Genomic DNA, 25,572 nt, shown 5'->3' on the forward strand with positions numbered 1-25,572 from the left:
CATTATTTGTTGAATAAAGCAGTGAAGTTACTCTCTTTTTGTCTCGATTCTACCATACTGTACTGCTGCATAAGTAGACTAGGGCTAGGTCATATAACACAAGACAAAAACATAATTTATTACAGACAAACTTTGAAGTTTGTAAAGTGGGTGAATGGGAGCTAAACATTCTAATTTTAAACATGTTTATCCAGAATTTGCATTAGTGGGAAGGGAAAGATAATGTTAATTTGTACATCCATTTTAATTTTATAATTGAGACATGTCTGGGAGACCAGATTAGTTGTGGGGGGGGGACATAGTGGAACACAAAATTTGAGATTTCAGTGTGGCTTTAAAAAAAAACCAGGATACTTTCTACATACAATTCAAAACATTAAAGAAATTCTCCAAGGATTTGCTATGAAATATTGCCTGACTTAACCCCAGCAATGTTAATAATTCAGCCAAAGCTTTCAATAATGAAGTTGTATTTGTACTCCCCTCAGGCTCCTTTTTATTTTATGCATTAAAATTTCTTTATTGCTTCAAAATAAAAGCCTCTTAGAAATTAGAAATTGTGGCCTTTTTTTTTTTTCATTTTGCCTTCTGAGAATTTCAGTTTAGAAAAATGATTCACAGAGGATTTTAGATTAATGGAGGGGGCAGTAAGGGGGGAAAAACTTTGATTCTTTGGCTTTTAAAAATATTTGTAGCAATAATAACAGTAATAATTCTACATTTATTATCAAACAATCTAAGAACAGGGAGGAAGGAAAGGATATGGTAGTTTAAAAATATGGTAAGCAAGCAGTGAATATAATAGAGGAGAATATAAACACCAGCTGTTTTGCGACACCTATTTGGAAAACATATTGTGATAGAATTATATTTATCTGGAATAATCCAAATTCCAAATAAATAGCTATCTGCTGTTGATGATAGGCTGCATGTTCAGTCTGTAAGACACAATTCTGTCCTGCCAATGCTGGAATAGAAAATGCAAATAAGCAAAACTATGAGCCATTTATAATCAAAGTTAATGTATAAAGGAGTCAATTGCTCTATATTAGAGTTTTCCTGAAAACCTTATAATCTTTTGTCCTCAAAATCTGGTCTGACCAAGATTTTTAATTTCCTCAAAGTGTCTGGGATTCTGTCACATCATTGCCTGATGTGCAGTAGGCAACACTTTATAAAAGCTGCAGGAAAAAAAATCCCTCTGTTAGGAACTAAAACAGATTTTTCAGATCCACCCTTATGAATAAGATCACTAGGGAAAGAATGGACACTATTTCCAATTTTCTGGCTTCATTTAGAAACCATCTTTATGGCTTCTTGAGTACCTGAGTGTTGTGTATGAATCTATTGGTGGGATTTTTGGCGGGAAAATAAGCATTGCTAATTGACTGGTGCCTCAGCCAGGTGGGTATATAAGGGGCACTCTTGACCGGTGACCCTTGCTGGATTCTCACTCTAATAAAAAGAGCTGTTGTCACTCGCTGAGTCTCCTGCCTCCTCATTCGCCTGATCTAACACTGAGGCATGTTGGATAGCTCCAAGGGAGAAATTATAGTTCTCGCTTACTTGTCCACTGCCATAAAGACAGCAGCATATTGATTGTGTGCTGAGGAATGGTTGTTTATTAGAAATAGATTTGTAATGTAACACATGGACAGTTTGCTCATGGGAAAGCAGTACTGTAGGAGTTTAGTCAGAGGGTGTAACTGAGACAGTGACAGTTGAGACAAGGCCTTTCCCATCATTGCAGCCTCCAGACAGGTTGGGTTAGCAATTGTTTACGGGAATTGAGATTCAAAGCATCTGGAAGGAATTAGGCAGGGAAGTATGAATAAAGAATACAGTTGCTGCTATTGAACACTGTATACATTCAACAAAATAGAAGACAGACTCAATTGATTGTGTTATTAAGTAAGATGTTGCTTAATACAATTGGTAAACCAGATCTCTCACTCTTTCAGAAACCAGTGTAAATCAGAGAATCCTCTTTCTTTTGGTTGGTGAAAGAGAGATTTTAGTATATATGATCAGAGGTGGATTTCAGCAGATTCTGACCAGTTCTGGAGAACCGGTAGTGGAAATTTTGAGTAGTTCGGAGAACCGGTAGTAAAAATTCTGACTGGCCCCCGCCCCCATCTATTCTCTGCCTCCCAAGTCCCAGCTGATCAGAAGGAAATGGGGACTTTGCAGTATCTTCCCCTGGATTGGGGAGGGAATGGAGATTTTACAGTATCTTTCCCCTGCCACACCCACCAAGCCGCGCCCACCAAGCCATGCCACGCCCACCAAGCCACACCTACAGAACCAGTAGTAAAAATTTTTGAAACCCACTGCTGTATACGATATATGAAGATCTCACTTAAGAAAAGACAGTCTTTTTTCATGGTGTGATGTACTGGCAGTCTTCTAATGGAATCAGCTCCATGGAGAAGACTACCCAATATTTATGTTTGTTACTATAACATTAAAAGCTAGATTATTTGAACATACTTTTTGATTGGCTTTAAAGACAGATTCTTCTGAAGGTGGCAAACACTGCTTCAATTTCAATTACTAATGCTGTAATCTAATAGTAGATAAAATGCACCATTGGGATGGGAGAAAGGGTGAAAGCGACAGACGGAAAGAGAGATACAATGAGAAAAACAATAATTAAGTAAATATTGTGCACCTTACTTTCTGTAAAGCAATCCCCTCTCCAGAGCATCCTCTTTTTCAAAAATTTAAATTAGGACAATCCTACTTTACCATGCTTCTAGAATAATATAGATGATAGATAGATAGATAGATAGATAGATAGATAGATAGATGATAGATAGATAGATAGATAGATAGATAATATTTTATTTTATTTATTTATTTGTCAAGTATATATAAGATAACAGGTAAAAGTATAAATTTGAATACATGAAAAGATTAAGCGTAAAAAGGAATATTAGGACAGGGATAAAAACAAAGCCTCCAAGCAGGACCATATAACATGGGTTGGGTAACAAGGCCAATACTAAAATAAGGTGAATCTAGAAAGAAAATTATTATAAGAGAAAAACTGTAAGTCTGCAGAAATTCTCAATCATCCAGGTCATGGTTGTCCCGAAGGTGCTTTTTCAGGAGGCAACTGGACTTTCTTGTTTTTTCTTTGAAGACGTTTTGCTTCTCATCCAAGAATGTCTTCTGCTCTGACTGGATGGTCGGGAATGGAAGGAGTAGTGCTAATGGTTCCTGTAGTCTGCAATTAGTTTCTGGAAATCCATTCATATTCCCATACCATTCAAAGGGTATGCATCCCAAATTGCATAGCTAAAAGTCTGTAGAGATTCTCAGTCATCCAGGTCATGGTTGTACCAAAGGTGCTTTTTCAGGAGGCAACTGGACTTTCTTGTTTTTTCTTTGAAGGCGTTTTGCTTCTCATCCAAGAATGTCTTCTGCTCTGACTGGATGGTGGGGAATGGAAGGAGTAGTGCTAATGGTTCCTGTAGTCTGCAATTTGTTTCTGGAAATCCATTCATATTCCCACACCATTCAAAGGGTATGCATCCCAAACTGCATAGCTAAAAGTCTGTAGAGATTCTCAGTCATCCAGGTCATGGTTGTACCAAAGGTGCTTTTTCAGGAGGCAACTGAACTTTCTTGGTTTTTTTCTTTGAAGATGTTTCGCTTCTCATCCAAGAAGCTTCTTCACTCTGACTGAATGGTGGGGAATGGAAGGATTTATATTCTCTTATTACATCCTTACCAGTGGTGGGTTGCCCCTGCTTCGGACCGGTTCTATAGAACTGGTAGTAAAACCGGTGGGAGGCTCCGCCCACTGACCTGAACGTCAACAAAAGTGATCTGCGCATGCGCAAAAGCTTCTGCGCATGCATAGAAGAGCACGTGCAGACATGATGATAACCAGTAGTAAAGGTAAGTAGAACCCGCCCCTGATCCTTACCTTCTATTTCAGTGCTTTTCAACCTTAGCAACTTTAAGATGTGTGGACTTCGACTCCCAGAATTCCTTAGCCAGCATAACGTCCCTTTATCTTAAAGTTCTTAACAATGTACTTCAAAGGATAATCTCTCCCAGTAAAGGAAGACCTTGCCCTACTCATGCCAACCGTGATTCCATATGAACTTTGCTTTAAGACTGTTGTTGTTCAGTCACTACGTTGCTGTCTGTCTCTTTGCAACCCCATGGACCATAGTATGCCAGGAGTTTTCCTAAATTCATGTTCATTGCGTCAATGAAACAATCTAACTATCTCAGCCTCTGCTATTGCGTTCTATTTTTGCTTTCCATCTTTCCCAACATCAGGGTCTTTTCCAATGAGTCCTTCTCTTCTCATTAGGTGGCAAAAGTATTTAAGTTTCAACTTCAGTATGTGTCCTTCCAAGCAATAGTCAGGATTGATTTCCTTTAGGATTGACTGATTTGATTTAAGACTAGAACTCAGCAAGTACTGATTACATTGTATACCATCCAACACAAAAGTTAGAAATGAGAAATAAAAACAACATGTTTGTTTTTAGATTTTTTTTTTAAATGTACACATTTGTTTTTCTATATTAGATTGCATCCATATCTTCTATTTTCTTCTATATCTTTGGGGTAAGAATGCCTTCAGCTTGTTCCATCTTAAAGATGGAATTTGATTTAAGAAATGCAAAGGCAAAGGGGAGTGACAAACAATGTGTCATTTTAGGCAGGCTTTGAAAAATGTAGATAGCTTCTGTAATTTTAAAAGATTTATTTCTCTGGCACGGCTGGCTTTTATCGAACTGTCTCTGGCTTCCCTGATAAGCAGGCATTACAAAAGGCCTTTGCAACTCACTAAGTTACCAAGATAGGATTCTTTTATCATCAGGAGAGAAGTTGTTCCTATTGTTAGAAAGTATTGCCAGATAAAATTATATACCAAAATATAATAGCCGAAGGATGTTTCTCTTTCAAGCAAAGGGTAAAAAATGTTCAATTTTATTACTAACTATTCCTTTCAGCTCAAGAAAGATCAGCACGTTTGTAAGTCAACTTGATGTTTCCCACATTCAACACTGAACTGTAAAAATTTTATAAAAATATATTTAGCAAAAAAAGGTATAGTTTGGGAGCATAATTGTTCTTGCAAAATATATGTTAGTGTATTAAAACATTAATGTCTTATATCGGCCTACATGTTGAGTCTAAGAATAGACTTCTTATGCCCAGTATATGATTGTGAGCCAAAGAAATAAATAAATACATTTTGCATTTAATTAATCAAATTGCTTATCTATAAACAATTACTTGTGCACTTTAATTTACTTGTACAATCTTGTGAATTATATATTTTATTAATTTGCCCATATGTAATACATTACTTTTCATTTGTAGCCTGTTTTTGAATGTTTTTGCTGTTTCTGTAATATATTTCTTTGCACTGCCAGTGAATTGAGATCTACTGAATTGCTCTTTTACTAGAATTGCATGAGAGAGCATCCTCTCCACACAGCTGAGCTAAGGAACTGCAGGCAAGACCACATGGCCTACGTCCCTTTATCTTCCTTTGGAAAATACTAAGAGAGCTCCTATTGCTATCTTTTTCAGTCACCTGACTCCTGAAGCAGTTGTTTTGTTGGCCTTCTGGTAGGGCTAGCCTGCTAATGATTGATTCAAATGGGTTTTCTCTTACATTTCACAGGTGAGAACTAAAGAAAGGAACATTGTAGGTGGCAGAATATCTCTTCTGAACTGAAGGTGATAGAATATCAACCAACTCATAAAAACTCCAGTAGAACCCTTTAGAATCTACTTCTTCATTCTTCGACCTTACTTTGGGAAAGTTTTCAGAATGAATTTCCTGCGAAGGCGTCTCTCAGACAGTAGTTTTGTGGCTAACTTGCCAAATGGTTACATGATGGACCTTCAGCGTCCAGATAATTCCACCAGCAACCCTGTTTCCCCAGCAACAGAGAGGAGGCAGCAGCCAATACAGCAACCAACTGCTCTTTCTTCTGGTACCAGCATCTTCAACTCTATCTCCAGTGCCATGAAGCAAACCACACAAGCAGCTGCAGGACTCATAGAGCAATCAGCAACACCAGTCCCTGTAGCTCAACAGAAACCCCAAATTCTCTTGATAATTGATGACCCCCACACAGATTGGTAAGTAGCCACGTTTTGTTTCTTGTTTGTTTCAGCTGCAGTAACCCTGATAGGTCTGAACTCAAATTGATTAATGCCTCTGGAATGCACATCTCAGATAAATTTATTTCTTTTGCACACCACATACCATATTCTGAATGCGGATCACAGTAGCTTAGAAAATGTAATATCAAAGTGATATCTTCGAAAGGTTGCTACTGGGATTCGAAGATACATAACAGATTGCAAGGTTATAGCTATTAGCATCTGTATTGCTTGAAATGAAAATAATTCCACCACTTATTTTATAAACATCAGAGGAAGTTGTCTGTTGATATGGTTCATTTGAAAAATTGACCACTTTAAACATCTAAATAAATTTAATCCAGTCATATTTGAAGTGCCCCTGTGACATCTATGAGAATGTTAATCGTTGTTATTTAAATTCTTTGTATTCAAGGACTCTACCTGGTAGATATTTAAAGCTGAACCCAACAACTTGTTTATTTTATTCTTTCCTCCTGGCCATCTGTCAAATGCTTTCTAACTGTAATTTGACTCACAGTCTGAAAACTATCAGGATCCAGAATGTTTATCTTTCTGTTTTCGGGAGAAGTAAGGAGAGGTAGACTCCAGTATCTTACCAAATATTTTTGGTGCAACAAATATACTAATACTAATGATGGCATTTTCTTAGGATAGATTTGTCTGCTATCTTTTGTATAGGAGGGTAAATTTGTGTGTCTTTCCCCTCCTAACCTGTTTATGATTTTTATGCTTCAGGTAATTGCATTAGAAGGGCACCAGGTGTCAGTACTTCCTCAAGTACCTCCTCATACAGGGATATGTATAGTAATTGCATATTGAGGGCTCTGGAATCTGGTATCCCACATATTGTCCAATGGATCTTCAGTCCAATAAGCAAAATGAGCAAACATGCTTTTCTTTTCATTGAAATGTATGAATGACCAAGCTTTCCATGGATCATAATATCAAATTGTTCATAATATTCCTGAATATAAGAACTTAGATTTGCATAGACTGAAATTCAAATATTTAAAAAAAGCTTTTCACACGTGACAAAAGTGAGAGACCAATAGTCCTCAAAATGTGTTAAATTAAAAATTTGGTGACCTCACATCTCTTGGCCAATGGGTGAGGTACAATGAATGTGGTAGATCAGAAAATCTGAAAGACACCCATGCTTCTTTTCCTAGCTGTGGTAGTTTACTTTTCAGTGGAATAGAATGCATAGCAGATTCAGGGATAATATTTTTTTTGCTAATTTTTGTATCTTTTAATAAACTAGCTATTCATATGTAATACATCCATGTAATTCAACTGCAGAAAAGTGCATGCTTCTTTCTGCTTGAAGGATTTATTTTGGAGACTCTTTCATTTCCTAAGAGTACCTGTCAGAATAGAATTTTAAAAGTCCAGGGAAAGGACTACAGATGTGTATTCAAAGCATCAGGAAACAGAATGGCAGAACTCCATGTTACTGTACATCAGCCAAATCTAGGCACATGACCTCACTCAAGAGGAAAAGTTCCACCTCTTGTCAATTTCCTTGCCAGCTCTAAATTGAATTATGTTCTTGCTAGACTGAATTCTGACCACATATTAACCTTTCCCAGCAGAGACAAATTCTGATTCTATAATTTTTTGAATGGTCTTTGGTGCTCTCTGAGCTTGATTGTTTTTCTGAAAGATGTTTCATTATCCAAACTAGGTAACATCAATGCACCAAGTGGACCAAGCTCAGAAAGCACCAAGGATCCCTCATTTCAACTCTGAGCTACAAACATAGATAGTTTCCCATGGGAAGAATTCTTACAATTAATTTTAAAATCTTAATTCAAGTCCATCTGGATTCTTATCCCATTAAAATTTCTAAAATTAACACTCTAATTATCAGTGGTGAAATCTGGCCAGATCTATCCAGCTCGCACGAGCTGGTAGGGCTGGCGGCGGGAGGCTCCACCCACCTGCCAGGATGTCATTACATCCCATTTTTTACCCTCTGCTCACGCACAGAAGAGGCACACGCTCCCATTTTCAAACCGGTAGCAAAGGTAAGTGCATTTCACCACTGCTAATTACCTTTTTGCTCCACATTTTGTAATTTTTTTTACAAATACTTAAATTCCTAATTAAAACTCCTTTCTTAAAGGAATGAAGAAAACTCTTTCAGTAAATCAAATAAAACTTGCCATTCCAAAGGTTCTCAATCTTTGCAAAGACATTTTTAAAAAATTAAATCCAAAGAGATGAGGCTCAGATTAATCTTATGTCTGTATTGATGGCCACAAGCTTGAAGAAATCTCACAACTTCTAGATATTTACAAGACAGCCACAAAAATCTCAATTCCTCCCATGTTCTCATGAAAATCAACTGTTAGGAATATATATGGGCACTTTCAAGAGTTCTCCTTTGTCCAGAGAGATTATTGTAGTCTCGGTACCGACTATTTTCAGCCATAATCTTGCCCCTCTCTGCTAGGGATGTTAGTTCGTCATGTCCTTACCAGAAGCAATTAAAAGCTTGCTATCTTAAATTTCAAACTGTTGCAAATTGACTTCTTGTTGGTGTGTTCATATAACATCATGAGATTCATATTTTTTGACAGGTGAATTGAACAGAATTTAAAAATATGCTTAAGTATGGCAGATCATACTTCTGTTCTAGATTTATTAATGTGGCCATAACATGAGGTACTAATTATACTTTTCATTCATTTCATTCAGTGATCATGCTAACTAATGGGTGGAAATTTTATAGAGAGACATGCAAATTCAAAATAAAGAGGAATATTAGTGGAGCGGTTTGCCTCCTGAAGTCATATGTGTTCTATCACTGAAGGGGCTTCAAAGATTGTATAGTCATTTGTATAGGATAATTAGTGGATATGTGTTCTGTAACCAGAAGCCTTCCAAGGTCCCTTTCAATCATATGATTCCATAATTCTGGTTGTTTGTATTAGCAAGTGCCATTATTTGAACTCAGCTAAAAGTAAATTATTAAGTTCATTGCAATGACTAGAGGACTTCTGACTGGAAATGCTTCACTCAGTAAGTAGAGTATAAAGTTTAATAGCTGCTCATCTTACATGTCTACGTATGGATTATTCTGAATAGGGAAACAAAGGCACATTTTTTCTTTGACAAAAATAAATAAAGATTGTGTAACTCTGGGGGAAAAATAATATTTAGAATTCCCTTTCAACAAGGTGTGGCTCAGGCTGTAAGAAGCCTGTTATTAAAACACAGCTGCCTGCAATTACTGCAGGTTCTAGTCCCACCAGGTCCAAGGTTGACTCAGCCTTCCATCCTTTATAAGGTAGGTAAAATGAGGACCCAGATTGTTGGGGGGGCAATAAGTTGACTTTGTAAATATACAAATAGAATGAGACTATTGCCTTACACACTGTAAGCCGCCCTGAGTCTTCGGAGAAGGGCGGGATATAAATGTAAATAAATTTAAAAAAAGGATGTCAAAAGAAAAGAAACCCTGAGTTGCACACAAACATATCTCCAAAGTCATGAACTTCTGCATGTCTTTAGCATTTTTTCCCTTATAAATACTATTAGTATGAAAATATTAATAGTGTGCTTAAATATATGCTGACCAGATTCATTTTGATATGAGAACAGATTTAACTTAAAACTAGCTGAACTATCATGTGCAAATTGCATTCAGTAGCGTGTTTCTGTACAATATTAAAAGCAAACCCACTGCAATCCTAAACAAAGCAAATCAGGTGCAGAATTACAGCACATGACAGCTGCCTAGAGATTTTGAGCCTCATAAAAAATTCAAGCTATAATCAATTAATGCCTTTGATTCCAGGTAATTGTGTCAAAGTGTCAAGACCAATAGCACTTCTCACATAACTGAGAGAGTTTCATAAGTCTGCTGCCACTTGTATTTATACTTTATGTAGTATATATTTAAAGCAACTTAGGATCCAGTTTTCCTGGCAGAAAAATAGCCAAGAACTATAAGGATTAACATTGATACAAAAATAGGCATAAGGGGTCTGGAAAATATTTCCTCCTAGGTTATAAATACAGTCATGCGAGTCAAATTTGGTAGCCTAATTACTTTAGCAGAGTTTCCTTAAATGTACTACATTTAACCCCCTAGGGCCTTGTTTGGAGTATGCTACTGGAAAGTAACATACTTTGCAATGTTTAACTAAAATAAATACATTTGGTAGGTAGGAAGCGTAAGAAAGTAGTTCATTAAATATTATTAAACAAAGAAGCAATCTTAAGAGAAAATATAATTCTGAAACATTACTTCTAATGTCTTAGTTCTTGAACTATTTTATATTTACATTACAAATCAGCTCATATATTATTATAACACATTAGAAACTTCTCAATATTTTTGTTTAATACTGCACAGTTGTAAAGTTAATAACCCACTTTGGCCATAGGGCAAACATGATGCTAGAAGCTCTGTTGAGACAACATTGCCTTAGGTTACTTTAAAGTTTACAAAATGATGTAGAACATTTTCAAACTTTCAAAAACTCTTAATAAAGTATCTGTATGAGGTTAAGTGTTGTTTATTCTCCTATTCCTGGGTTTTATCAGTTTAATTGTACTTATTTTGGTTTTTAAATTGTCATGGAGTTTTTAATTGTTGTCTTGTATGCTGTCCAGAGTCACATATTTATGAGATGGGTGGCTCTATAAATCTAAGTAAATAAAATAAAACATGATATTTAAGAAAGATAATGGTAAAGCATCTGCAAGTTACAGATAGAGAGCAGTTCCACATGGTCACTGTTATCACTCTTCAAAGATGCCTCAGAACATTATAATTGAATGTCTTATAGTGGGTCTGTGATTATATTCACCACACCGATTATGGAAACACTTGAGCTAATGTACATTAATTAGGGAACACAGAAAATGCCTTTTGGCCAGACAACCCCTTCCTGAGTCTTGCACTGCCATGTTTATTACAAGGAAAAAAAAGAGTGATGACACTCAATAGACTTGATGGTTGAGAAGAATGGGAAAACAATGGAGTCAAGAAGCAGGCTCTGACAGGAGTTCTTGTCAATTGAAAAGCATTCTCTACCCAGGCATGCAGAGATTCAAATGTTTAAAACCACAGTATTTCTTTTTTTGTGATTTGAGATTTTTGGGGAACTTCAAAAATGTTTAGGTTGGGGAAAAACAACAACAGAATAGGAAGGAAGATATGCAGGGCTGCAACAGAAGTTTTGTACCAAACCTTTGAAGTCCCTGTGGGTAGAACCCTAGGACCATTTTTCAACGGTGCAGAAGTGAATAAGTTCTGAAAACTTATTAGGAAAAAGAAAAATGAAATAGTTTTATTTCTGGAAAATAAAATCCAGCAGTTAAAATCAACCCTACAAAGTAGTAAAGTCAAAAAAGATTGGAGAAACTGTTTTCCAGGAGCCATGGAATAAGATGGTTTGCTTCAAAATGTGGGGCAGTTGACTTCCTTGAATCTTGGTTATCTGCTTTTTCTGCTGGCTATCCTACATGGATGGTATACTAACAGCCAGACCAATTAGGCACTCAAAGCAATTTATTCAGAAGCTTCAGGCAGCTGCCTGACTCTGCCAAGTCTTGGCACAAGATACGAGCTACTATATGCAATAAGTTACACCATTTCATTTTATTCACCAATGAGTTGGCAGTTCTATGCAGTAGCACTAAGCATAAAAGTGGAGGAATATAATTTATAGTTGTCAAAGGCCTTCATTCCAGCCTCTCTGCTGAATAGCATACGATTTATTGCCGAAAAATCCAAAATGGTATACAAAATATATGACATATTTTGGGGAGACTAGTGACATGTATTTAATTTATTTATTTAATTTATTTATTTATTTAAAACATGTAGCCACCATCTGATATAACATTCTGGGCAGAATATCAGAATTGTATTAGATGCATGCATAAAACATGCTAGGGCTTATTTTCTGGATAGTGCTTATTTTCATCTATGCACAAAACAAACCTGAAAGGGGGGGGCATCATTTGCATCCAAACATTATGATGCAAATGTCATCAGTTGCTACCTCTTTTCTTACCTACTCCCTTCACCCCAAGACTGTGGATTAGTGGATCATATAAATAGCTTTCCAAGGTAACATTATGGTTATGCAAGCCAAAAGTGCAGCCAAACTATTAAAAAATAAACTATCATGATTTAGCGATCTGACAGTGATAACAAAGAAGCTATAGAAAAGACAAACATAACTTGAAAATTAGGCTTATGCTATATGAAGGCACAATGACATATAAAGTAGGGCTAGTGGCATCTGGAACTGGAATTCAAAGTGAATTGAGCCAGAGCTCAAAGTGACTGGGGTTGGGAGGCCATATAGCTTGCTTTCTTTCTTCTTTCCTTCTCAGCAATAAAGGTAATGATTGAATAGGAGGTGGTGGAGAAGGCAAGAATGGACTTTGGCATTAGGAAAGGTAGATAATGCTAATCCACTCTGAGGCTGTCAGGTTGTGGTTTCCTTAGCCTGCTCATGTCTGCTTAATGAGCTCCTTAAGTGAAGTGTGTGCAGTTGCAGATGGCATAGCTTCAGGAAATGAGTTGCTTTGGCTGTTAGCACACACATCATTTTATACACTGATTATAGCTGAAGTGGATTTATAAGTTGAACCACCTGTTAAAGCAGTTCAGGCCTCTCACCCATGATAATAAAGCAGGTATAGTTTGTATGGGACATGTGGCTTGAGCCCCAGGAGTGAACTTCAGCTGCTTATTGTTCTCATGGGGTTTTCAAGTTTTCTTGTTTCCAAATTTCAGCTGGATTGTTTCCACTGAAAACAAATGCATAACAAACATTTCCATGATGTATAGCGTTATTACCATTTCTGATGTATTGTTTATAGGGGATTAGCAAATGATATACTAGAGTAATCTTGAATTTCTTTTAGTTCTAAAACAGTGAAATTAGATCCCCAAAATGAGTAGCCAGATTAGCTAAAGATGGTTATAATTTAGAACATCTACATTTATTGAGCAATTGTCGCTTGTCATATGGATTCTATTTTTTATTGGCTTTGTACTGCTTTTTACTGTGCAAATCTTGCATTCCTTTTCTGCTGCCTTTTTTTTAAATTGATGGTTCTTTATTAGATATCATCAACAAAGCTTCCTTGCCCCGGCGTAAGGATGTCCCGCTTACTGTTTACTAAGAATTTATCCTCACACACTCATTGCTATCTTACCGTCAAATACCACCAACTTTTCTTAAAATTGGCCATGTCTGAATTTCAGTAAGGAACCACCAACACTATCCTAACAGCATCACACACTAGAGATGTACACACAGCAGCAGAGCATGGTTCTATTCTGGGTCCTTGATAACAGTGTATTGTAGGACCATCAAGATTTTGAGCAATAGGAAAAGACGAAAGCTTTGCAAAAATAGGCTATGTGGGTAAACTCAATATTTATCTGCTGACTGCTGTCTGCCTGCAATTTCGCAGTTCGAATCTCATCAGTCTCAAGGTTGACTTCCATTCTTCCGAGGTCAGTAAAATGAGGACCCAGATTGTTGGGGGCAATATGCTGACTCTGTAAACCGCTTAGAGAGGGCTATAAAGTATTGTGAATCAGTACATAAGTCTAAGTACTATTGCAGGGGTGAAATGCTCCCGGTTCAGACCGGATCGTCCAATCCAGTAGCGATTGCGGCGGGTGGTTCGGAGAACCGGTAGCAAAAATCCCTCCCTCCCTGGCCCAGCTGAGCCATGTGATCATCAGAGGTTGTTTTTTTTTTACTTTTAAAAGCATTTTTTCTTCGGACAAAAAAATGCTTTTAAAGGTTAAAAAAAAGCCTCTGATGATTGCGCGGCTCAGCTGGGATCGTCAGAGGCTTTTAAAACCTCTTCAGCCAAAGAGGTTGTAGAAAAAATTCTTTTAAAAGGCTTCTCTGACAATTCCAGCTGAGTTGCCTGATCATCAGAAGTTTTTAAAAGCATTTTTTTACAACCTCTTTGGCCAAAGAGGTTGTAGAAAAAAATCTTTTAAAAGGCTCCTCTGACAATCCCAGCTGAGTTGCCCGATCGTCAGAGGATTTTTTTTTCTATTAAAGGCAAAAAAAAATGCTTTTAAAAGAAAAGAAAACCCTCTGACAATCAGGCAACTCAGCTGGGATCGTCAGAGGAGCTTTTTAAAAGAATTTTTTCTACAACCTTTTCAGCCGAAGAGATTGTAAAAAAATGCTTTTAAAAGTAAAAAAAGAAAGTTGGCCACACCCACTCAGTCACATTACCCCACCACCAAGCCATGCCCACAGAACTGGTAGTAACAAATTTTACATTTCACCTCTGTACTATTGCTATTTAAATTTTTATTGTTAAAAAGTATAATTCCAAAATAACCTACAATAGTAGAAAATATAGACAGACAACTAAATTATAGTGGTCATTACAATATTATGTGTATCATGTAGCAGCCAGTGTCTGCAAACATAGGGGAATGGTTGAAATACTGATAACAGAAAGCTCAAACTGCCCAAGGAGCTGCTGATACAATTCTACAGAGGAATTATTGAATCTGTCATCTGCACCTCTATAACTGTCTGGTTTGGTTCTGCAACCCAGCAAGACAGACACAGACTTCAGATGATAATTAGAACTGCAGAAAAAACAATTGCTACCAACCTGCCTTCCATTGAGGATCTGTATACTGTACGAGTCAAAAAGAGGGCTGAGAAAATATTTACAGATCCCACACATCCTGGACACAAACTGTTTCAACTCCTACTCTCAAAACGACGCTATAGAGCACTGCACATCAGAACAACTAGACATAAGAACGGTTTTTTCCCAAACGCCATCATTCTGCTAAACAAATAATTCCCTCAACACTGTCAGACTATTTACTAAATCTGCACTACAATTAATCTTCTCATCGTTCCCATCACCCATCTCCTTCCACTTATAGTCATACAGACTGTATGACTGTAACTTTGTTTCTTGTATCCTTACGATTTATATTAATATTGATTGTTTCCTGATTGTTTATTTGTACTCTATGACTATTGTTAAGTGTTGTACCTTATGATTCTTGATGAACATATCTTTTCTTTTATGTACACTGAGAGCATATGCACCAAGACAAATTCCTTGTGTGTCCAATCACACTTGGCCAATAAAGAATTCTATTCTATTCTATCAATCTCTGCTTCTAGAGCAGAATGGAACATGTGCTTGATTTGATTAATTGATTGATTGATTGATTGATTGATTTCATGTCATTTCTATAGCTGTCCCCCTGAGCAAACTACTCTGGGTGGCTCAGAATTAAAAAATATATTACAACTAAAATATTTAAAACATTTTAAAACAGTAAAACCCATTTAAAAATAAAAATGTCTAATTCCAGTATGTACAAAGCAAATGTGCGCAGCACACTCTGAGGAAGCTTGATTAAGTATAGCAATGCATCCATCCGTGCATTCCTTTTCAGCGCTTTCATTATTCTCTTCATTCATTGAAAATAAAATAACAAACAGAAGGGGAAAAAATAAAGCAGAGAATAAACAAAGCAGTACACCAAGAACAAAGTGGTATGGACTATCATATGAACAATTTGATTATTGCTAAAATTTATTTATTTATTTATTTGTCACAACAGTATATATCAGCATAAGCATAAAATAACTATACGATATATAAGCATAAATATAATCATAAGTATGTAGTAACTATATGAAATTGGACACAATCAAAGGGAACATTAGGACAGGAATGGTAGGCACGTTGGTGCTCTTATGAACACCACTTAATATAATATAAAATATAAGCACCAAACAAAGACTACATTTTGTTACATATGAATAGTCCTCTCAGCTATTCTATTTGAAGTTTGAAAGGGAGAAAAATATTAGCCATATTGATTTTTAAATTTAAAAACAACATTACCCTATAGGGCAGAAGGGTGAACACTATAGCTGTCTGCGGTTAATCAAGGAATAAGAATTTCCATTCAATAATACTAGAGCAACTAATAGATTTAAACTTAATGTCAACCGCTTTAATCTAGATTGCAGAAAATATGACTTCTGTAACAGAATCATCAGTGCTTGGAACACTTTACCTGACTCTGTGGTCTCTTCCCATAATCGTAAAAGCTTTATCCAAAAACTTTCTACTATTGACCTCACCCCATTCCTAAGAGGACCATAAGGGGCGTACATAAGCGCACAAACGTGCCTACCGTTCCTGTCCTATTGTTTTTCTTTTCTTCTTTCTATATATATGCTTATACCTCCTTATATTTACCCATATATGTTTATATAATATATAATCTTTTGTATGATTCCTACATATATTGTTGTGACAAAATAAATAAATAAATAAAATAAATAAAGTGTTTTATAACCGGTATCTCTCTAGCTACTCTGCCATCTTATTTACATTTTTATGTAAAGATTCAGATTATCATTCCTGGTCTTTGTTTAACTCTTAATGTATGAATTATGAGTAAGAATAAAGAGAACTAGTTCTGAAAAAAATTATCTACAGCCTCAGGAACATACTGAAAGAAAATTATGGTTAGATTACAAATAAGATGTTATTAAGATGAATGGATAACAACTATCAAACAATTGGAAATCTAGCATTTTAATAAAATTTAATGAGGTTAAATGGCAAACCTTTCGCCGCGAGCTCAAAACTTACTTATTTATCTGCGCTGGACTGGGTTAGTTTTTTAAGTTATGGGTTTTTTAATGGGTTTTATCTCCAAATTTTAATTGTGGCCAATTTAAATAAGTTTTTTACTTGTATTTTAATTGTATTTATAATGTATTGTGCATTTTTACTTGGCTGTGAACCGCCCTGAGTCCTTCGGGAGAAGGGCGGTATACAAATTTTAATAATAAATAAATAAATAAATAAAATAAAAGTTAATATAAGGTGCTAGTTGGTGAGAATGGACTTTCTATCTTTTCTTTTCACATAAAAAAAATGCTGGAGAGAAGAAAAAATCCATACGGATCAGCTTCATAAATCCTGCCTAGAAGGCTCCTATGAGGTTATTTTAGACTAGAACTAACAAAAGATTTAAATTGCAAAATGTTCTTTAATATGTAAACAATTCAGGAAATTAAATTTAATTTAAATTCAGTTCGATTCAGGAAGTTTAAACAAACGAATTGAACAATCCAGTTGTCCTTCTTTGTCAATGGATATGTAGATTTGCTTACAAGTTTATAATCAGCCAGATCACTGTTCTTAAGTTCCTTAAGATGCTAAACATTTCCTGCAGGCAATCAGTTCTAAGCAGTAAGACACTAAATGAAACCACATGGCTATGTTGAAGTACTCTATACCAGGCCCTGAATCTGCAAGAAAAATATGCCAGCATAAAATTTGTATCCTGATCTGCCTCAGTATGGAGGCTGGTGAGTGAAAAATAACCGAATCTCTTACTATAATGTGGATTGAGCAAATATAGACAAATGTTTGGAGTAATATGTTTATCTATTTATCAGGTAACTCAATTAACAAGTCACAAGTTGCTCCCTGCCTATGACCCATCAGCCAAGCTATTTCTAAACACAAGTCTAGTCCTGTCCTAAATGAGTGTTAAACCAGCAGTGAAATCCAATTTTTTTTACTACTGGTTCTTTGGGCGTGGCTTGGTGGGCATAGCAGGGGAAGGATACTGCAAAATCCCCCTTCCCTCCCCACTTCTGGAGAAGGATATTGCAAAATCTCCATTTCCACCCCACTATGGGGCCAGCCAGAGGTGGTATTTGCCAGTTCTCCGAACTGCTCAAAGTTTCCGCTACCGATTCTCCAGAACCTGTCAGAACCTGCTGGATTTCACCCCTGTGTATAAACCCATACTTTAAAATGGTCTGGTTAACTTGTTGCAGACACAAAGGAATGGCGTGAGACGAAGCTGAAAGAACAAATCAGTGTTTGTTTTGAACAAATTCTGTTCTTAAATTGTGTCACAAGAAGACAGTAATGCTGGCAGTAGGTCCAAAATTATTCTCATAGCTGCCAGCATTTAGGAGGAACTGTGGGTAGCCATGGAGCCAGAAAACTAAAAGTATGGCCATGAAAATCCCTTATTAGTTGAAGCAGCAGAAAATCTGTAATATACACATAATGATCACAGAAAGAGCAGCACACACCGGCAGAGCTGGGATTGCCTTCCCAGTTTAACCTTTTGTGTAGCACAGGATTAGTATCCCTTCCAGAGTATACTAGCCCTGATTCTTAAATGCAAGACTAGCCCTCTGTCAAGAGATTTTGCACTTATGAGGAGTATTGGAAGAACAGCACTCAGATGAAGACTGCACTGGGACTAAAAAGAGTTAATACTATACCATGTACTTTTATGAAGCAACAGGAAACAAAGTCAGCAGTATAATGGAATCTTTTCTCTGTCAGTTCTCACAAAGAGCTCTCTGCTATCCTGTACAATCAAGAACCTGAATGTTCCAATTTGTGACTATGTAACCTATAAAATGATGCTAAATTACATTTTATGCAATTATCTATTACCAATAAGCATCCTGCAACTGACAATACTGCTGCCAATAAGTAATAGCATCCAAATAACAAGTAATCTGGGGGGGGGGGGCAAAATAGGCTTTTTTGTTTTGTTTTGTTTTGTTCCTTCCCAAGATGGTTGCTGAACTGTAGGGAATTTTTCTTTCTTGCTGACAATCTGCTGATTTTACTGCCAATGCTGTTTCTATGGGAGTCCTGCTCCCTGGACTTGAATGGGAAGACTTAGGAATGACCCAAGATGGCTTTCGGATGGCCATGAACTCCCCTGGCAAGGGGAGTCTTGATGATTCCAATTCCCTTTTGGGCATACATCTTTCTCTCAGCAGTTCTCTTACTTAAACATGCTCATGTTTTAACTTCACCTTTGTTAATCCTCTGTTTTATTTTGCTTTTTATCTTTAAAAGTTGACCAGTTGGCTGAATGCTGATTTATTTTAATCCTGTGTTGGATTCTATTTGTTTTTTATTTTCTTTTGCTTTAATTTGTTGTTTTGAATGATTTTCACTTTTCCATAAGGAAACACTTATAGATGTCCTGGGATAGTGAAAATAGTTTTACTTGATTTACATTTTTATTGGGCATTCACTACAGGGATTTTATTAATTTGCAAAAAGTTTGGAGCTTTTTTTTTAAATCTTTCTTTTAATTTTGGATCAAAATATTTCTCTGCTCCTCTGTCTTTTTGTGTGTGTGTGTGGTTTTTTTTTTCCTGCTTTGAAGAACTCTCTTACCTACTTCATAGAACAACAATATATCAGATTACAGACTAGGGAAGGAGCCTGAGATTTGAAAATAGACTGTTTGGCAATGTGCAATACTTAACTAAAAGCTTTTTTAAAAAGTTTGATGCACTCATAAAGACTGTTGAAAACATTCAGAGGTAAGTGACTGTAAATATATTAAACCCACAAAAGGAATGTGATTTCAAAGTAATAGATTCTCTGCGAAGAAATATGGACCAAGAAATAACAAAGTCGACTCCATAGTCCTCCTTGAAGTTCAAGCTTATACCCTTATACAACACAGAGAACTGTCTAAGTGGATAAGTGATAAATTAGTTCTTTTCAGGATTTATCCTTAAAGGAAATTGGGGAACAACTTCATCTGGACTCTTTTGGGAAGATAGACTGGCTTTGGACATTGCATTTTTTTTTGTATTTAATCAGACAACAATTGATTAGAAGTGCTATTAAGAAACAAACATGGTTATTTGATCCAGGACCAAATATAATCAGTGCTAATTCTTGGGATGATTTTGGATAGTTAAGAAGCATGGTAAATTTTCTACAAATTAATTACAATAACAGTTTGTTAACAGAAGGTTTTAGAATTTTAATAATGTCTTTTATTATTGTTGTTTTTCTGTTAATTATTTTGTTTGATTGATAGATAGATAGATAGATAGATAGATAGATAGATAGATAGATAGATAGATAGATATGACAGATTAACAGGCAAAATGTTTTTGTGCTAGTTGAAGGAATGTGGATTTCCTTATAGAAATTGGTTGCGAGAGCTAATTTAGATACTTAATGTATGGCTAAGTAGTTTACATGGAACAAAATTGTAAAAATATGTGAATTTAATGCTAAAAACTATATAGAAACTCCAGAACATGGAAGAGGAAATTACAGTAGAGGCAACCATGTTGCTGCTAGAATGCTGGAGTATGTGTCAGTCAAGTTGATTGATGAATATCATCACCACAGCAGGGAGAATGCAGGCAAAGAGTCAAACCCACAGGGAGGGTCTCCTCAGGGTGCCGTCAGCCAAACAATGTCAGCTGGCGACCCCCAGGGGGAGAGCTTTCTCTGTGGGGGCTCCTACCCTCTGGAATGAGCTTCCTCCTGGGTTACGATCACTCCCTGACCTCCGGATCTTCCGACGCGAGCTCAAGACTCTTTTGTTTTATCGCGCAGGACTAGCCTAATGTGTTGTGTTTTAACTGGGGTTTTATTATTTGATTTTAATAACTTACCGTATATACTCGAATATAAGCCGATCCGAGTATAAGCCGAGGTCCCCAATTTTACCCCAAAAACTGGGGTAAACTGGGGACTCGAGTATAAGCCGAGGGTGGGAAATGAGGCACCTACCGGTCGTGAAACCCTCCTCCTCGGCCGAGAAGGCTGGCGGCTCCCCCGCCCCGCCCTCTCACTGCACCGGCAGGGCTTCCCCGCGCTAAAGCAAAAGCCCGCCAAGTTCGCGCCGGCCGGTATAATGTGAAAAAAACGAAAAGAAAAAAAACTCGAGTATAAGCCGTATATACTCGAGTATAAGCCGAGGGGACGTTTTTCAGCACAAAAAACGTGCTGAAAAACTCGGCTTATACTCGAGTATATACGGTAATTTTAATTGTTAGCCAAAATTTAATCAGATTTTTACAGTGTTTTTAATTTATCTATATATATTGTATGCATTCTGTTTTACATTGGCTGTGAACCGCCCTGAGTCCTTCGGGAGAAGGGCGGTATAGAAATTTAATAAATGAATGAATGAATGAAAATGAGACAGCTCTCAAGCCCCAGTGAGAAACAGATTGAAAGAGGCCCTGCACTATTTTAACAGCAACGAAGCAGGGCAGCTAGAGAAAGACTGCTCACTCTGGTAGATTAAGGATCACAAGAGGGGAACTTCTGCAAAGAAAGAGGTAGTGAAAGCTACAGCTAGTTAAGGGAAGAGAACAGATGTCTATAAGTCATAGTGGGGATGCTTCAAAGCAATCAAGGTAGACAGTGAACACAAGGGTGCATAGATACTAAGGCCAGTGGTAAAAAAAGCAAAAAAATTATGACTATGTAAAAATAAAGTTTAGTAGAAGATGGGAAGAACCTACCTGTGAAGAAACTGAACAGAGAGTTTTTAGGACTCTAGTACCAAAATATTGATATGAAACAACCTCTACTAAGGAAGCTGTTAGACAAAGGTCTATATGAGGTCCAACAGAAAACATAAAGGCAGACTTCTAATAAAGTCTTAACCACAGATCAGCATGCAAGCTTTGAGAAGAATGAACCTTGGATTCTTCTCAAACCTTGGATACCATTGAGAAAGGATGTTAGAGTGGCAAAAGCAAACAGATCAATACTGAACTGGGACTAAGAGTTAATTGCTAATTCTTGTCTATTCATGGAGAGAAGGAAAGTGAGGGCAATCTGTTATTGTTCTAGACATATATAAAGCAATGTAATAGATTCTTCTTCCCCTATTCTCTCAAGTGGCTTTCTGCTATTCTGTTCCACCACAACAAAACTGGAGATAATCTCTGTGTAATTCATGAACCAGATAAAAATATTTATTTCTTACCTTGGAAATTCTGAATTCAGCTAGACTCATCTTTGCTATTGGAGTCCTTGGAAAGCAACAGTTAAAGATAAAACAGATACAAACATTCTGAGGAAACAGCATAAAAAAACCTGGCTGCAGCATGTTTGTACTATGGATAACGAGTCATAAGGATGGAATTCATTGATCCCCATCTCCTTATACTTAACCATGCTCATGTATCAAATCAAATTATATTATTTAAGGTACTAAAAGAGCCCATTGTTACTATACTATATAGTATGCTATATTATATAAGTATAAACTATATATACAATAAGGTTAATATAAACATCAATCTCACAATAATAACATAACAATTTTCCCTCCATTTTAAAAAGTTAAACCAGGCAGTTTATATGGGTTAAAACAACATTTCAGAGACTCTATTTTTTTTTAATGTCTTGCCTGAATCATCCTAAGCAGGGAAACAATAGTGAACAATATTTTCAATGATATATTTTTTTAAAAAAATCAGATGAATGGGGACAAAATAAACTTATTTAACACATGCTCTCCCTCTTCCTCTCTCCCCCCACCTTTTTTTTTCCCCTATAGGGCTAAGTATTTTCAAGGAAAGAAGGTGAATGGGGAATTTGAGATCCGAGTGGAACAGGTCAGTGATGAAAAAAGCAGTACAGGCATTTAGTTCACTCCTGGCTTTTCAGGTGTCACTTAGGAAGAGATTTTTATCTAAAAGAACACTTTGGAGCTTGCTTACTTCAGATTTAATCGACTTTTCTGTTATGGTAGAGTACAGAGTGTACTGCCACACACCTACTTAACCATGCTAGAGAATGTTATACTTTTGTTTGCTGCTGAGTGGAAATGCTATCTTTCTCAGAAAAACAAGTTGTTGTTCCTATTAGAAAAACTACTCTGTTTTGAAGGAAAAAAGAAAAATGTTATATAAGTGAAATCTCCAAACAATTAAACCTTGTAGAAAATAATTTAATATTGCTTCAAAATATTCTGGGAGAAATTTGTAAGGTTTCTCTCTATATTGTCACTACTACCTAAGTTCTATCTTCCCAGCATGGCTAGCTTACAATTTGTTTTTGTTTTACTTCGTCTCTGATGTGCCATACCTCACACTGTTGACATAAAACAGGTCAGGATTTATTTCTGACTTTTTGCTATGAAAAAAAGAGAGTTTTTTTTATAAAATAGCTCCTATGTTTTTCCTCACAATAACACAGAACCTAAAGTTAACTGATTTGGGGATTCTGGGAGTTGAAATCCACCCACCTTTAAGTTGACATGATTGAGAAACACCGGTACTGGTGCCATATGCATTTTTTATAGTCCAGATTGGGTGACTCTTCTTCACTGTTCTACAAGATATTTTAGGCTACACAAATGCATTAAACAATGCATAATGATTGTGCATTCTGCAAGCCTAGCGAGAGGAAAAACCTGTCTTTTGTCCTTTCTATTCTACAATTCTCAGGTTCAAATGAATTTGCTGAACTATTAGCATAGTAAACTATAGATTTGTTTTAAAATAACCTTTCCTTATCTGGTGGGTTTGTGGGATGTGGATTAAGGTTTTAGAAGTACAACTGAATTGGAGGAACCTATCTGGAATTAGTCTAATTTGCAGTCATTTCGCAATGTTGTTTCTTATGGTCAGGCATGAAAAAAAGTTATTTTTAAATGATTATATAATACAATGTACTGCCCAGATTCACTACGCTCTAAACTTGTTGAATGTTTTCAAATGGAATTCTCTCAAAATATCATGAAAATTTTGGCCAATACCACAAGCACAAAACTTCGTTACGTTTGTAGCTGGTCAGTGAAGCCAGATTTCAAAAATAAACCCAGATGTGATGTTTGAAATAGGCAATAAAGTCCTATTTAAAGAATTTTCCTGTTGGATTTGGTCTGGGATGATGATAATGATTGCAGTAAACCTAATTCAGTGTCCACTTATTATTAGACTATAAACATTTCTTGAGTGTTTCCTGTGCAAAACAGCACTAATTAAACATGCCGCTGCTGTGGAAATCTTCAGGCAAACATTCCATTTGAAAGAGAATTTTGCAAATAGGTCACTCTATTCTGTGTGTTTTGTTATCAAGTAACCCTGTGTTCTTTTATTCTCCCACTTCAGGCAGAGTTTTCAGAACTCAACTTGGCTGCCTATTCAACTGCTGGCTGTATGGTAGACATGCAGGTCATCAGGAATGGCACAAAAGTGGTCAGGTGACAAATATTAGAGTTTTTGTTTCCTTCCAATTAACTTCTTTGTCCTTGGTTTTTTTAAAAACAAAATGTGTGTTTCTCAAGTTCTGTCAATAAGGAATAGAGAGTTGCAAACAATTTGCTGTGGCCTTTAGCGGTGGAAAAAAGATCAGTCCAATTTGTGGTGTGTTGATTGTTAAAAGGGAGTTTTTTTCAGAAACAGTTTTATTTGTTGAAATCTTGGAAAATGAGTACAATTGTTGTGAAAGAAGTGTCACAATTACGCTGGTAGGAAATCCCACATCAACATATAATGCCAAATGCTGATTAGGACATGGGTATATCCTTGAATTTAAAACTATAAGTAAATGTATATTGTATTAGAAAAGTAGGCTATGACTTGCTTTTATAAGCCAGAAAGTATTGTTGAAATATAATTATGTCATATATTTACAGGTAGTCCTTAATTTACATACACAATTGAGCCCAAAATTTCTGTTGCTAAGTGAGACTTTTGCCCCATTTTACAACCTTTCTTGACAGTTGTTAAGCAAATCACTGCAGCTGTTAAGTTAGTAACATGGTTGTTAAGTGAATCTAGCTTCCCCATTGTTTTTGCTTGTCAGAAGGTCACAAAAGGTGATCACATGACCTTGGGATAGAGCAATGGTCATAAATACGAATCAGTTGCCAAGCCACTGAATTTTGATCACATGATCATGGGAAATGCTGCAAAGATTGTAACTGTGAAAAAGGGTCCTAAGTCACTTTCTTCAGTGCCATTGTAACTTTGACCAATCACTAACTGAACTGTTGTAAATTGAGGACTACCTATATTTCATTTGTAGCTAATATAACTAAAATGTCAGGACATATCCTGAAGAAAATCTATCTATGTGGTAGCTAAGAGTGGATTTTGACCTGATGGTATTTAATCAAACAAAAGGAAGTTGAGAGAAAAGAGAATTAAAGCAAATCTTTCTTTTCCCACACTGACCAATGTCTAAGCCTTGGTTGTTGGTGCTAATTTTGCATTCTTGGTTGATCTGCTCAAGTCTAATCCTTTAGCAGTAGTGAAGCAGCTTTCTTTGCAAGCTAAGTGCTATTATGCTTACATTACCTGATTTGGAAGCTAAGCAGAGTTGGATTTGGTTTACGGCTTAGATAGAAAATGACCAGGAAACCCTAGATATGTAGATACAGCAGGAACTTTAAAAAAAACATCCTGGAATAGCAAACCATTAGTGTTTCTAAGAAACCAACATGTTAGTGTCTACGTAATCCCAAAGAGTCAAGCTAAATTTGAGGACATCTTCACATTTTCCTTACTCCTTGAGTATGAAACTATTGTTTTGTACATTTATGTCTGTGATCATTACAACTAAGCTGAAAACAATATTTCTGTTCATGTC

At 36.3% G+C, this 25,572-nt stretch overlaps 1 protein-coding gene across 1 annotated transcript in view; it reads left to right on the forward strand.

The window, feature by feature from the left end:
• Positions 1–3,789: 3,789 nt before the first annotated feature.
• SYN3 (synapsin III) overlaps positions 3,790–25,572 on the forward strand; it is a 233,573-nt gene continuing 211,790 nt past the window's right edge. The window contains exons 1-4 of the mRNA XM_058189703.1: positions 3,790–3,906; positions 5,660–6,123; positions 22,532–22,589; positions 24,090–24,181. Of these exons, the coding sequence (XP_058045686.1) occupies positions 5,810–6,123; positions 22,532–22,589; positions 24,090–24,181 (464 nt within the window). The 5' untranslated portion in view covers positions 3,790–3,906; positions 5,660–5,809. The remainder of the gene's footprint in view (positions 3,907–5,659; positions 6,124–22,531; positions 22,590–24,089; positions 24,182–25,572) is intronic.

Source organism: Ahaetulla prasina, chromosome 7 (assembly GCF_028640845.1).
Source record: "Ahaetulla prasina isolate Xishuangbanna chromosome 7, ASM2864084v1, whole genome shotgun sequence".
NCBI lineage: Eukaryota > Metazoa > Chordata > Lepidosauria > Squamata > Colubridae > Ahaetulla > Ahaetulla prasina.